A 16,021-nucleotide genomic window follows, 5' to 3' on the forward strand; every position below is an offset into this window, starting at 1 on the left:
TAAAATTAACTTATAATTTTCTGTAAAATATATTTAAGATTATCATTTCAACTAGTATTATAATTTAAATATAGATAGAGAAACATATCTTATGAGTTTATCATTCAATTTAAATATTATTTTAAGTAATTAATGAGTTTTAATTTAATAATATTAAAATTATTTTTTTTATAGAAAAGAGTATAATAGGTGATAATTGAAGATTGATTTTTGAGGAGGTGAAATACGCAGAGAGAAGAGAGTGGGATATGAAATGGAAGTAAGTGCATGTAGATGTGGGTAAGAGATATATTGATAATTTTCCAGCACAAGTTGCCGCCAAATAAGTTGGGGGCTAAAAGGCTTAAATAAAGTAGCCCAAAATTTGAAGGTATAGTTAAAGGCCAACGGCTCTATCATTTAATTTTAATATTTGAGAATAATAATAACAATACTAATGACGCTTATCTCTGCCATCATCTATGTATGAAGTGTGCATATACTAAATTTTTATAAAAATAAAAATTTTATAAAAATAAAAATTTTATTAAAATTATTATAATTTTAAAAATAATTTATTTTAAAATTTTTATCTTCTCAGTAAGAAAAAATAAAAATTATGTATGAATCCAGTGAATTGATATTTCGACATCGTATATCATTTATGAAGAGTGTGTGTGTTGAGTTTGTATAAAAATAAAGATTTTATTAAAATTATCATAATTTTAATATTGATCCACTTTTATCACTGAACTCATTATGCGTGTGTTCTTTATTTTCTTGATAAAAAAAATATTACTTTATTTTAAAATGGGTCAATTAAATAAAACAAAGTGCATAGTTACCGATATTATATGGAGAAGATATGAAAAATAATGTGCATAGTTACCAATATTATATGGTATGTAATTTGGATTACTCAGTTACTTTTAGTTGGTGAATTGAACATACTAAATCCATGAAAAAGAAAGCAAAACTCTAAAAAGAGTAATAAAAGCACAGTAAAATTGCAATATTTATACAAAATATATGTATACATTATTAAATATATTAAGGAATAGTTAGGCTAGCTAAATTTAAATATGAATTAATAACATTAATAAAATTAAATTTAGTACATAGTAGCTGTACATCTGTTGAATTTGAGATGTCTAATGTTTAACTCTCTCACTCTCTATATAAGTAACAAAATAAAAAAAAAAAAAATTAATACCATTATTAGGAAGAGAGTTACAGATCAAGTTTAATAATTTTTAGGCTTTACGTTCAGTAGTTTTAGACTTTTCATTAATTAGTTTGATATAATTATATTTATAATTTTAATATAGCAATTATAAATAATAAATTATATATATAAGAATTTGCAATTTTTTAATAATTTTATCTCTTTATTTGTACACACATTTATTCAAATTTTAATTGGAATTAATTAAAAAAAAAAACTAACTATGCATTAAATAAAAAATTAAAATTTGATATGATGGAGTGGAGAGGACAGATTTTCCACTCAAACTAGGTGTCCTTTTTCGACGTTCAGCCTAAGCTATGATAATGACATTAACAAATGGATAACAAATATATGTTGTAACGTAACGCTTACTTCCAATTCAGGAAAAAAAAAAAAATTGGCTTTCCCTCTAATCCAAAGCCTCTCCCTTCTCTCTAGATCTTCAAACCTAGTTTTTTAGTTTTAGTTTGGAGGGAGGTATGACCTTTTGGCCGTAGACCCTTCCCCTCTATCTCTCTTTTTTTTTTTTTTTTTTTTTTTTTTAATTGTAGTGCTTTTGTAGTCTTCAAATCTAAAGAGTTTAGATTCCCTTTTTGGATGGGTATGTTTGTCATAATTTCTCGTTCTATCAAACATATTCCCATTCAAATGGAGGAATTGTATGTTCTATAGATCTACATGTTCTCTCAGTGGGTACAAGTTTGTTTCGAGGATTTCCTCACATATATGGCATCTCAAAAGAGTGGTTGTGGTCATCTATGGGCACCGATCTTTTTACAGTCTATATAAAATTGAAAAGCTGAAACTCTGTCATTCTTCTCCCAGTTTCCATTGGTATATGCATAGGTTTTAGTCTCTCTTTAGGTTGTTGCAATTAGGGGTGAGTATTATTCGGTTTAAACTAAATAGTCTTAATTCGATAATTTGATTCGATTTTAAAATAATTCAATTTGATTCGATTTTATATTATAAAAATTTCTGTTATTTCGATTGGGTTCGATTTTGAAGAGAAAAAAATCAGTTAAACTGAACTGAATAGTTTTATTAATTTTTTTAAATTGATTTATTTTTATAGGGAATTTATGAATTGTATGTAATTTTATATATATAAATTATTTAATTTTATTGATTAATGGTTATTATGTTTAAATCAAAGTTAAAATTAGATCAAAATATTTAAAAATCACGTCTAAATTAAAAAAATAATCAAAAATAAAACTGATCGATTTGAACCGAACCAAATCAAGTTCGATTTTAAAGAGGAAAAAATCAGTTAAACTAAACTGAATAGTTTTATTAATTTTTTGAATTGATTTATTTTTATAGGGAATTTATGAATTGTATGTAATTTTATATATATAAATTATTTATTTTTATTGATTAATGGTTATTAGGTTTAAATCAAAGTTAAAATCAGATCAAAAAATTTAAAAATCACTTCTAAATTAATAAATTAATCAAAAATCAAAACTGATCGATTTGAACCAAATCAAATCGAAATAGAGCGGTTCAGTTCAATTTGATTTTCATCTATATTGATTTGGTTCGATTTCTAAAATATATAATTTAATTTTTATAATTTGATTTGATTAAATTCGATTCGATTCAGTTTGAATCAAATGCCCACCCCTAATTGCAATCTTCTTTGCTTGACTGGCCTATTTTGAAGGAGATATCTTTTTATGGGGAAGTTCTACTTCTTTCTTTAGCACCTCCAACTTCAATCTCACCTCACTCCAATCTTCTTCTTCTTTGTTTCATTAATCATACCTTTCAATCTCGACTATCGATTCCTTGATTTACCATCATCCTCGCCTCCTCAATCCTCAACTATTGGCTCCTCAATTCATCGCAAACAAAGACCAATTGCTTATCTTCCTTGCAGTTTCATAGACCCATGGCCATGCATGCCTTCTTCCTTTTGTTTTTTGGCCATTGTTTCACGAGGGGCTGGACTTTTTTTTTTTTTTCACATGGCCATTGTTTCATGACCAATTGCTTATATTTTTTCACAAAAATAAGAATTTCTTATTTTGATTTTATTTTATAATTCAAATCATTAATTTGAATGAGACAAATTGAATTTTTCTATTTGATTTTGTTCAATTATATAATACGATGTCTACATATATAATAAAATATTAAATTTCTATTATAAATAAATAATACCAATGTCACAAAGTTATCTGTATTATTTCCTAAATATATTTATATTATAAAACAATATTTAATATATCAAAAAAATAATTCATTGGTATATTATTAAATTTCATTGATTAAGTTTTTCAATATTATTGCCGATCAAACTCTATTAATTGGTAATTTTTGAAAAAAAATAGTATTTTTTTATAAATATTTAATATTATATTATATTTTTACATTTTAATTAATATTATATTTCATTGATAATTTATATTCTAGACATTTAATATTTAAAAAAAAAACACAAACAATGCAATTCATTAATATATTTTAACACAACTATTACCGCTCATATTTAATGCCAACTTTACTACGCAAAATTATCATCAGTAATTATTTCATAACTGTTTCGTTTGTAAAATTTATTTCATATTTTAATTTTTCAATTAGGCCTTTCAGCATCAGCAAATACTAACGAAATTTTACTTGGTGGTAATTTTTTTTTTTTTTTTCCTTTCAGTGGTTTAAAAATGAGTGCATAAAAATTCGGGAAGCCAAAATAAAATTGCATCAACGTATTATTTTCGACAGCAAATAAACTAATTTTGGAAATGGAATCATCACGACGGAAAAGTGGAGCGGGAATTTGTTACGACTTACATTACAGCAACGAGAGACTAGCTTTCGGCACGTTTCTGATTCTTTCAAAAGCGCCACCGCGACACAAAGCTGAGATCGATGCCATATACGGTGGGTGGGTTTAGCCGAACCGGTGTTTCAATGGCCGGTTCTGTGTGTGGAGGTGCGGTGAGATATGTGTTCAGGGCATTTTGGTTGGAGAGAGTTTGAGTATGGAAGGGAAAAGGGCTTGAGCCTTGGGCTTTGGAGTTTGGAGTTACAAACGCACATAAAATTCGCCGTTTTAATAATGTTAACCATTTCGCGAGAAATTTTGTTAATATCGTTTCGGTTGCTTTTCAGCTCGGTTTTGTTGCAATAGTTTATATTATCACCAAACTTTGTATTTATTTTGTTAATAATTATGAATTGATTAATTCAGTAATTCTAATTTAATAATAAAAATAAAATAAAATAATAAATTATTGATCTAGCTAATTAAGTCATGAAGAGACGACATGTTGCTTTCCTAACCCTTAAGTCCAAAGAAAAAGAATGCGATAATAAATTTTGAGAGGGACTTCCCAATTCCCTCAAAATCATGGCATTGCAAGTAGCACTAAAATCTGAAATCATTGGCATGGCAGGTGACAGGATTCAAGCTGCTGCTGCAACTTAATTTTTAATTTTAACCTTTCAAATTATTAATTTGAACGGCTTAATCTTCTTGTAAATTCCTTAGTTTTTATTTTACATGTATGCACGTATATGATTGTAAATGGCTACTTTAGGACTTCATATGGTAAAAAAAGTAATAATATAATTAGATATAGAGCATAATATTAAGGAAATTGCATATTCTAATTAAAAATTGGAAGGGTGGATTATCCAAAATTTTCATCTATTATGTATAAAGTTAACTTTCAATTTGGTCAAAGTAAAGCCCCACATGTATATTATTGATAGGTCAAACTGATGTGAAGTTATAGAATCAAGTTCATTCCATTAATTCCTCTAGGCTCCTCTCCCCACCTGAAGAATTAACCTTCTATATATTAGGCAAGTAGTTGAAAGAAAATTGGATTTGTTTGACAATGAAGCATTAGTACTGTGACTGAGCACCAAGAGTCCACTTGCTTAATTTTACTTTTCCATATGGAAAGGGAAGAAGTAATTGTGAGTTGAAAAATAGCCATATTTAGTCAGCATGAATTGATTGCATTACATCAAAGAGTTTACTATAATTTTTTCTATTATAAATTAAAAATTTTTGAAGGTAAAAGAAAATATTCTGAATTTAAATCTTTACACCATCTATATTATGAAGCAATACTTGTAATCACATTCAACATATATATGAAGTAGACTAATAATTATAATTAACATCAATTGCCATTAATTAAAATTCACAAGCGTCATTAACATTAATTCTTCCTAAATTAAAACAAGCTTTAATTTCTTCAACACACCACCTGCTCAAGTGTCAATCCAAAATCTGGAGAGGGTGCTTCAATTCCAAGCAGTACACACTCATGGTTTTTATAGGAAAGAGTACGTAGTCTACTTTGGTCACATACCCACTAACCCCAGGTTGATCCACCACCACCAGGACCAATTAAACAAGCATAAAGCTCATCGAGTTGCAAAACCTCACCATTCACATCTTCATGCAAGCTAGAGCCACCACCTCCTTCATCACAAGAAGAGTTGCAAGAAACATTAAGAGGAGGAGGAGGAGGAGGAGGAGGATGGAAATGATGAGGATGAGAAGGAACTACTCCTTGGTTGAAAGCAAAAACCATTTCTTGAGCCTTCCTCAACTCCTCTCTAAGCTGAATCACTTCTTTCTCTAATCTCCTTTTGTCAGCCAATGCATTTTCTAGCTTCACTTGGATTGTATTATAGTCAAGCTCCAAGCTTTGTGTCTTCCATCTGGCTTTCTTGTTCTGGTACCAAATGGCAACTTGTCTTGGAGGCACACCTAGTTGATTTGCTAGTTGGAGCTTGAGCTCAGGCTCAAGCTTCTTGTTGGTGGTGAAGGTTCTCTCTAGAAGTCTCACTTGGTCTTGTGTTAGCCTCCTTTTGTTGCTATTCTTTGCAAGGTGTTTTTGTTGGCTTTGGGATTGGAAGAAATCCATGCTATTTGGGGTTGAGAAATGAGAGGGAACTTGGAAAAGCGATTGTTGAGTGGAAATTGGTTAAGAAATTGGTGGGTTCATTTGCTCTTTTTATAGTACAAAAGTCCTTTGATGTTAAAGACTTTGATAAGGTCCTTTGATATATAAGGAGGACCCCCAAAGCACAAAGTGGAAAGACCACATAGCAATTTCAAGAGAGGGAGAGGCGGCTAATTAAGTATTCATGGATGGGTATGGTCTTCACGTGAAGATGGTCCTACTCGTGATGATATAATATGTTATGGGCCATTTAATTTGCTTGGAAATACCTTTCATCATAAATTAAAAAAAAAAAAAAATCATGTTAACAAATAAAGAAATCCTTCATTTATCCATAATTATACGAAGAAATCAACTAAACCTAGGCTGTTTGCAGGATTCAATAATATTCTTTACCATATAAATTAATTTTACGACATGGGCATCTGAGTTTTTCTTCCATCTCTGGATAAAATATAGGTTAAATCACTTCACTATACATTACACTAATTTTCTGAATTTTAACGTATTGTGAAGTGAAATGATAATCAAGTTTGTCATGAAAATCCAATCATGTTCCCTGCTTGTAGGTTGCATGACATCAAAATATTAAACAATGATGTGCAGGGTTTGAAACACACAGCCCCACCAGCTTCTGTGGATTGTTGATGATATGTATCGTCTTAGGGTGTGCACATCCTAATCTTGACCGACATTAATTGCAAAACGAATACCATTAAATTTTATTTATTGCTATTAATTGGAGATATTATTAATTATTATATTATAATTAAATTAAAACTAACCATTTATATTAAAATTAAATTCTCTCTCGTTAGGTAATTTTTATAATTGATTTTTAAATTTTATACTGTATTTTACTTTTATCCCTTAATTTTAATTTATTATTAAAATAACCATAAATTTTAATTTTATTTTATAAAAAAATCTCTTTAATCTGTAATCGTAAATTTTAAAAATAATATAATGTTTATAAATATAGTTTTAACACTTTTTAATGAAAAGTAAATTTTTTACCTTCTTAAGAAGCAAATCTTTATAATGACATTGATATTTTTATGATAAATTCATATGGTAATTGGAATAGCTAGTTATTTGAAGTGGAAAGGTAATTTTTTTTTTAACTTAAGTAATTTTATTTTTTTTAACTTAAATAGCAAGTTAAAAGAGATTTTTATAAAGTAAAATTAAAATTTTTAAATTTTTTAATAATAAATTAAAATTAATGAATAAAAATAAAATAAAATATAGAGTAAAATTCAGATGAACTATAAAAATTACCCTTTAATACATAAAAATAGACTTTCAAATCCTCTAGTTAATTTTATTTATAAAAAACAAACAATATATTAATTTGTACTTCATGACTTTACGTTATTTTCAGTTAATGAAATATTTTTGTTTTTTATAAAAAAAAAATTGTAATAAAAAGGAGACAGATAATGCCAAGAATTGCCACTTGTTATATGTTTATACGCGGGAGTAATAAAATCCAAGAGTTTGAAAGGAAGAGAGCCGCTAAAGTCTTCGCAAATTAAAGAATTTGACCGCCGCTTGGCTTTCCATTACCAGTGATGGCGTCGCGGGTGCGGCGGTGGCTGCTGGGGTGTGAGAATTGAGAATCAGAAACCAAGAAGCAGAAGACCTTCAATTCAAAGGAGAAAGCGATATTCTATAGCCGATAAGTCGATCGTCATCCCTTCCTTAGACATTGCTAGAAGTTGAAACTTAAAAGGTTAGGTGACCTCGAAGCGAAACAAATACTACTCATTTGTAATTATGCAAATGCAACACAATGCTAGCCACTAACCTTGCTTCAACTCGTATTTGTATTCAAAGCCACTTGATTTTAAGGCTTTAAATGATGAGACTTTTATTAAAACTACCCCATAATTCTAGGAGTTCTTATATGACAAAGCTAATTCATAGCATGAAGCCATGAACAAACCATTCGCTAAATACAAAAGTGTTGAATTCTGGTTTCTACTCACGTACCACTATTCAAAGATGCTCACTATAAATTTGTTTTCTAGTCATTTTTGCCTTTTTCTACTTGGGATCAATTAAATCAGTAGACTAGCTAGCATCATATTTCTAAAATTTCATTTATTCTTTATTAATAAATTAAATTATAAATATAAATATAAAAATTAGGATATTGATAGGATCATATCAGGCTATCTAAGTGCATGAATTTATGGCTAGGGCTGCAACTAATCAAAGGGTACAAATACAATTTAAGCCTCTAAAACTAGACACAAAAAATAATTGTGTCCCTAAAGGCTAAAGCTAAAGCTAAAATCTCGAAATGTGTTCATTTCAAAACTATATTTCATGGGTTAAATCAAATGAAAATGTGTCGTTTGGAGGGATACACTCTTCCCCACACTTGGTCTGTTAATGATATGGTGATTGGTGGGCAGAGCTTCCTTTGTTCATGCACTTCTCAACAGTGATGTTTTTGGCTTCAATTTAGACCTGAGACTGAGGGTTTGGATGATACATGATACTATCTATTGGGTAAAGGTTTAGATCATGATTAATTAATTAATTAATTAATATTAATTAATTTTGTTTTTGAGCAGTAAAACTTTAAACATCCCACAAGGCTCGTTCAAAGCTTGATGGCTTCTTCCTCATCTTCTTCTTTTTCTTCTACTCCAAGTGCATGAATGCTCTACGAGCAGTCAACTTTGATCATTCATGCCCCTAAGAATTGTCAGTATTTTTGTATTTGTATGCGGGGATTAAGGATTCTCTTGCAAACAGCTGTCAATTATAGCATTAATTGAAAATTAAAATTTCTTTTAATTATAATATAAATTATTAAAACCCCCAACATATAATGATTTACCACTCTCTTATTATTATTTTTTTTTAAACAGAAAAATATAGTAATAAGCAGCCCATTTTTTCATAACGAATTATATGATTAATAAATTAATAAATAAAGAAATTATAAAAACTATAAATAATTAATATAGACAATTAAACTAACTTTCAATAACTGAGATGGAATGGTAATAATTCCTTCTCTATTAACTAGTGATATTGGGTTTAAGTTCTAAATATAGAATACCTTTAAAACTTGTGAGGAAGTACTTTGTTCCCCTTTATAAGTCTATGTGGTGTAAATCCGAATTATTTGGATTAATGAGTTTCGAATGCTTTATGATTTCTATTGTATATATATTAAAAAAAAAAAACAATGACTATGAACCAAATTAATTGAAGGGGCGCGCGCACACACATGGATCAACAAGGAATAAAAGCAATGAATCCCTGGATGATAGTTACAGGAAGCTTCACAAGACTCATCGCCAAGTCTGCAAGTCCGGCACAAAATATGCAACAAGGGCAGATGCAACTCAATACACTCCTGTTATCAAATATTAATTTAATTTTACAATAATTAATTAATGCACATATTAAAATAATTAAGCACAAATTATTAATGAATATCTAAAAATGGGATTTGTTGAATATATAATTTAAAAATTTAAACCCATTATTGACAATAAATTGCAAGGGGAAATTAAGAAATTATATTTTGATTGTGTTTTCTTAAAGCTATATGCATATATAATCCTTTTTTTAAAAGAAAAGAAAAGAAAAGAATGAAAAATAAGGAAGAGAAGACTCACCCAATAATCCACACAATGGCTCCAACTAGGGATAAAAGCAAAGAAACGAAAGCAAATGGCAAACCTATCAAGAACCCTAAAGGCCTGCAATCTGCCATATTATTTTCTGTTTAATTTGCTTTTATTTGTTTGTTCAGCTTTGCTTTTCAAACATGAAGCAGAGCCCTTTTCGCCGAATAACTTCCTTGAGCCACACACAAAGAGAGATTATTATGACCATTTCTATTGTCTTTATATGCGAAATCAAACTTTATACTCCATATATATTTATAACAAATTTTTTAAATAGTATTGTTAGAGCTAAATATTTCACCTTAAAAAAAATTAAAATATTAAAATTTAATTTATACATAATTAATATATAAATTTTCTTCTTTCTTAGAGCTACGGAAACATTCTACTCAGATCAACAATAATAACTTTGCTCACAAAATCTGAAGACGCAACATTGATTAAAATTCAAGCTGATCAATCTAGCTTGATGCTTTTAGAGCTTTCATCAACGAATAATGAAATCTCCGCACAAGTTCCTAATAATCCATCAAAAAAAAAAATTGTCCAAATATGTAATGACATATCTTGAGCTCACAGCTAGATGAATCGCCCAACTAGGGTCAAATTCAACCCAAGACATTGAGCTATTATCACTGAGTAATGGATTCATGACTTTAGATGAAAAAGATAAGAGGATTGTTAGAAGAAAGAATACAAGTAATGAAGAAAAGGATTGTGTATTTGTCTGTGTCTCATTTACAGAGATATTACATCTATTTATACATGAAAATATGAACTAATTTGGACAAGAATAATAATTGCTATAATTATGCTACACAAATCTCCTATAATCATGCTAATTGCTGTAATTATGCTACACAAATCTCCTATAATCATGCTAATTGCTGTAATTATGTTAACACCCCCCTCAAACTCAAGGTGGTAGCACAGGTGCCAACTTGAGTTTACTTAAGAGATCCTGAAAGCGAGCGGGAGGATGCGTTTTGGTGAATATATCAGCGGTTTGGCTGACAGAGGAGACAGGAATCAAACATATGGTGCCATGAGCAACATGATGACGTACAAAATGACAATCAATTTCGATGTGTTTGGTACGCTCATGAAATACATCATTATGAGAAATCTGTATGGCACTTCTATTATCGCAATGAAGTATTGTGGCAGCAGAATCAGTGATACCCAAATCAGTTAATAACCACCGTAACCAAAGTAATTCAGATGTAGCATCAGCAAGAGCACGATATTCAGATTCTATGCTAGAACGTGCAACAACAGTTTGCTTTTTGCTACGCCAAGAGATAAGAGAATTACCCAAGAAGAAATAATAACCAGTTGTAGAGCGACGATCCGCCGATCACCACCAATCAAGATCGTGAGTAGCCGGATAATACTAGGGAGGAGGTAGCGGAAAAGTGCAAACCATGAAAAAGAGTGCCTTTGATATAACGAAGGATTCAAGCAATCTGCAGAGAAATGAGTTGAGCGAGGAGGACATAAACTAGTCGACGGATGAACAAAGATATGAAATATCGTGTCGAGTAATCGTGAGATAAACAAGACTCCCGACAAGTGCCGATATAAAGTAGGATCATCAAGAGGAGTGCCATCAAGAGGTGTAAGTTTGCAATTGAGCTCCAATGGGGTTGATCTGTTTTGCTATCGATGATGCCCGCCGAGAAAGTAAGTCGGATGCATACTTGGCTTGAGATAGATAATAGCCATCGAATTTTGAGAAACTTCAAGACCCAAAAATAGCCGAGAGAACCTGTGTCTTTCATTTCAAAATGTTGATTGAGATAATGTTGTAACTCTAGAATACCGATGAATCATCTCCTGTTATTATCATATCATCAACATAAAGCAAATGAAGAACAATACCACCGCTGGCGAGTGAATAATGCGTAATCATGTGGACTAGAGAGAAAACCAAGTTGAACTAAATTTGGCAAACCAGCCACAGGAGCTTGTTTTAATCCATATAAGGCTCGTCAAGTTTGCAAACCTTATGAGGAGAATGATAACCAGTGGAGGATGCATATAAACCTCGTCTGTTAAATCACCATGAAGAAAAGCATTTTTGACATCCATCTGGAAAAGTTTCCATTTACGAACTGCAGCAATAGCTAAGAGACTGCGAATAGATGTTAATCGGGCCACTGGAGCAAAAGTTTCTTCATAGTCGATACCATACTCTTGAGTGTACCCTTTGGCTACTAAGCGAGCTTTGTAGCGTTCAATAGTTCCATCAGAACGGGTCTTGATTTTGTAAATCCATTTGCAACCAATAGGGGTCTTGTTTGGTGGAAGATCAACTACATCCCAAGTATGAGTTTTCTAAAGCTCAAGTTCGCTACCATAGCTTGTCGCCAAAGAGGGTCGATTTGCCTCACGATAAGAACGAGGCTCATGAAGGGTTGCAATAGTAGAGTAACAGTGAAAATCAGAAAGATAATGAGGAGTTTCTCTTACACGGGTAGAACGACGAAGAGTAGTGCTAGGAGGAGATGCAGGCGCAGGTACTGGATCAACAACTGGTGCCGATTCAACAGGGGCAGGTGTAGTTGGGCTAATATTGAGCACATCACAATCACCTGGATCAGGACTTGGAAACAGCTCTTTGGAGGAGTCAGTGAAAAATAGAGAGTCAGTATTGACAGAGTGATGAAATTTGGAAAGAGAAGAGAACATAGTATTTTCCCAAAAGGTAACATGACGAGAGATGCGTAACTTATTAGAAACAGGATCCCAACAACGATACCCTTTGTGTTCAATGCCATAACCAAGAAAACAACATAGACGAGCACGGGGTTCTAATTTGGTATGTTCATGAGGTTGTAAAAGAACAAAAGAAACACATCCAAAAGGTTTAAGGATGGAATAGTCAGGAGGTTGTCCAAACAACTTTTCAAAAGGAGATAAATTATGAAGAACCAAGGTAGGAAGACGATTAATAATATAAACAGCATGAAAAGCTGCTTCTCCCCAAAATTTTTCTGGACATGAGGCAGAAAGAAGAAGAGTACATACAGAATCAAGAATATGGCAATGCTTGCGTTCGGCTCGCCCATTCTGTTGAGAGGTGTGAGGACAAGAACGTTGAACAACGGTGCCTTGTTGACTAAGAAACTGAAGTAAAGAAGAATCCCGATATTCCATGGCATTGTCTGTTCGGAGAATTTTAATGTCACAAGAGAACTGAATTTTAATCATTTTTGCAAATGTGATGTAAATTTGTGATAACTCAGATCGATGTTTCAAAAAATATATCCAAGTAAACCGAGAATAATCATCAATAAATATTACAAAATAACGAAAACCATTTATTGAAGAAATAGGAGAAGGACCCCAAATATCAGAATGGATTAAACCAAAAGGAGTGTCTGAAGTAGTATTATTATGAGAAAAAAATAATGCAGATTGTTTTGCAAGCTGACAATTTAAACAATTAAATGACTCAAACTTAGTAGGTCCTAATAATCCACGAGAAATTAAAGGTTGAATTTTACTGGTAGAAGCATGACCAAGACGAAGATGCCATTGGTGAATGGAGGAATTAGGGATTGTAGCTGCAGACACAAATCTCTGAGGAAGATGTAAAGATGTAAGCTCAAATAATCGACCCACTCTGCGACCCTCCCCAAGAATCTGTCCCGTTTGTGGATCCTGTACCTGGACACCATGGTGAGAAAAAAATAACATTTAGTCCTTTTTCACACAATTGACCAACAGAAATAAGATTGAGTGCCAAATTAGGGATATAATAGGTGTCAGGGAGATGAAGATTTGAGGTAGACACATGACCAGTATGTGTGATGTTCATTTTAGTACCATTTGCAGTATGGATTGGTGGTAAGGAAGATACAGGTTTTGTAGAAGACAAGAATTTAAGATTAGTGGTCATATGATTACAACATGCAGAGTCAAAAAGCCAATAAGAATTACCCGGAGTGGCAGACATGGCAACAGGAGCATTAGAAGAGATAACCTGTTTGAATAGTGCCTCAAGATCACTCATGGTGATGGCAGTAGAGCCCTCAGTAGCAGCAACAGCAGTGACAGAGGAAGATCCAGGCTTTGAGACATTCTTGAATTTAACTGCCCTCCTTTTGGTCTTGGAGGACGTGTGGGACAATGTTCAAGAATATGACCGTAACCATGACAATATTTGCATTTTATAGTAGGACAATATGCAAAAGCATGACCAATTTGATTACAATTCTTACAGAGTTGATTGCCAGATTTCTGATGTGAGGATCGAGTAGTTGCAAGAGCAGCTTCAAATTGAGGAGTTTTATCCAAACTGAGACGAGTCTCTTCAAAAATAATCTCTTGAATAACAGTATCCAATGATGGGAGTGGATTTCGATGTAGCAGGGACGCTCGAACGGCCTCATATTCTGATCGAAGAGCCATTAGAACTTGAATGAGATGAAGATGATCTTCACTGATTTTGGCCTGAGATATTTGATTCCAAATAGGTTGGACCTGGGCAAGAAAATCATTCACAGATTGACCTGCTTCTTGTTTCAGATTATGAAGAGTAGTCCACAACTGATAATAGTGGGCAAGTCCAGTGGTCTGATATCGATTAGCCAAAAAATCCCAGATTTCTTTTGCAGAGTCATAATTAGCAAACTGGATGTGGATGGATGAGACAGAGGTATTGCGAAACCAGGTGATGATCTGATGATTTTTACTATCCCAATCCTCAAGACGGTCAGCAAATTTTGCATCAGTTTCATCGTTCTCTCTTGTCGGCGCAGTGATATCTCCGGTAACAATACGCCAAAGCTTACGACCTATCAAAAAACTTTTCATTCCTTGAACCCAAAGATTATAGTTGGAACCAGTCAGAACTGTTGCAATAGGTCTTGAAATATCAGATTTCTCCATTGATAACAAGATGAGGAGAAAAAAAAATGGTATAATAATAGGTATGAAAGAATGAACCAGAACAGGTTGTAGAGAGAGCAGAGAGACCCCAAAAACTAGAAATAAAAGTTTTATGGCGCTGATACCATGTTAGAAGAAAGAATACAAGTAATGAAGAAAATGATTGTGTATTTATCTGTGTTTCATTTACAGAGATATTACATCTATTTATACATGAAAATATGAACTAATTTGGACAAGAATAATAATTGCTATAATTATGCTACACAAATCTCCTATAATCATGCTAATTACTATAATTATACTATACAAATCTCCTATAATCATGCTAATTGCTATAATTATGCTAACAAGAATCATGCCACCTCTCATGGGCTTCCATATTTTGATTTATTTTTCTTTCTAGGTGGAAAACAGCTTGAAAAATCTGAAAATAAAGTCACGTAGTTTGAAAGTCCCGATCCTTAAAATTGGTTTAGCATGTGAAGAAGTCCTCTAAGATTTTATTTTTCCAGGACATAAACCCAAATCGACGGCCTATCCAACTAAGTTTTCAGGGGATGAAAACATCAATGGCACTATATCTGCTAAAGACATCTCATAGTGGCATCCAAATTGGTAGGGAAGTTTCAAAGTAAACTGTGGGATAATTCCTGTTCGGTGTTTTATGTGAGGTGGGTTTGTGGTTCTGGTTTTGATTATTGTGGGAAAGGGTAAGGTTGCAGTGGTTGAAGGAGGAGGAGCAAGGTTGGGGGCGTTTCATGTCTTCAAGTAATTGAACGGGTTTCAGATCATCCTTGTCACCATTTACCTCATCTGAACTAAAAAAAAAAATTATTAATATTCATTATTTTTTATTTTATTAACCGAAGAAAGCCAATGTGAAACACGTACAAGAAAAAGTTAGCAACGGTGGCAGGCAATGACCAATGGTCATTAGAAGGCATCGGATGATGTGAGCTGCCAAAAGAAGACGCACTTACTGTACATAATAAATGCCTACCACTACAAGATAAAAAAGCAATTATAAGATGCTTTTTTAATGGTGTGAATTTTTTATGCAATTCGCTTCAAAGATAAGCGAGGACTACTTATTTCTTCCAACTTCAAGGAAAAGGAAAAAACCAGTCTCACATATCTTCCAGTACTCTTGCTTGCAAAGATTTACTCATAGCTAGCACCCTTTTTTGCATCCAAGATGATTGAGCTCAAGCCACCTGGTTCTGTTGGCTGTGATGAATCCTTAGAGGCTAGCGCTTGCCAATTCATTGATACTCAGCCTTCCTCCTTCGAAATGGGTGACATGGGGAAATTTGTTTGCTATT

At 32.1% G+C, this 16,021-nt stretch overlaps 2 protein-coding genes across 2 annotated transcripts; both read right to left on the bottom strand.

Moving 5' to 3' along the window:
• Window positions 1-5,329: 5,329 nt before the first annotated feature.
• Window positions 5,330-6,224, bottom strand: LOC131173844 (homeobox-leucine zipper protein ATHB-52-like). The gene has a single exon (XM_058136416.1). It carries the CDS (start codon window positions 6,103-6,105, stop codon window positions 5,548-5,550), a length of 558 nt encoding a protein of 185 aa, XP_057992399.1. The 5' UTR covers window positions 6,106-6,224; the 3' UTR covers window positions 5,330-5,547.
• Window positions 6,225-9,378: 3,154 nt separating this feature from the next.
• LOC110655281 (signaling peptide TAXIMIN 2-like) lies at window positions 9,379-9,886 on the bottom strand. The gene is made up of 2 exons (XM_021811526.1): window positions 9,789-9,886; window positions 9,379-9,523 (listed from the first exon to the last, which is right to left on the bottom strand). Exons 1-2 carry the CDS (start codon window positions 9,884-9,886, stop codon window positions 9,400-9,402), a joined length of 222 nt encoding a protein of 73 aa, XP_021667218.1. The 3' UTR covers window positions 9,379-9,399.
• Window positions 9,887-16,021: the final 6,135 nt, after the last annotated feature.

Source organism: Hevea brasiliensis, chromosome 15 (genome assembly GCF_030052815.1).
Source record: "Hevea brasiliensis isolate MT/VB/25A 57/8 chromosome 15, ASM3005281v1, whole genome shotgun sequence".
NCBI classification, from domain to species: Eukaryota; Viridiplantae; Streptophyta; class Magnoliopsida; order Malpighiales; family Euphorbiaceae; genus Hevea; species Hevea brasiliensis.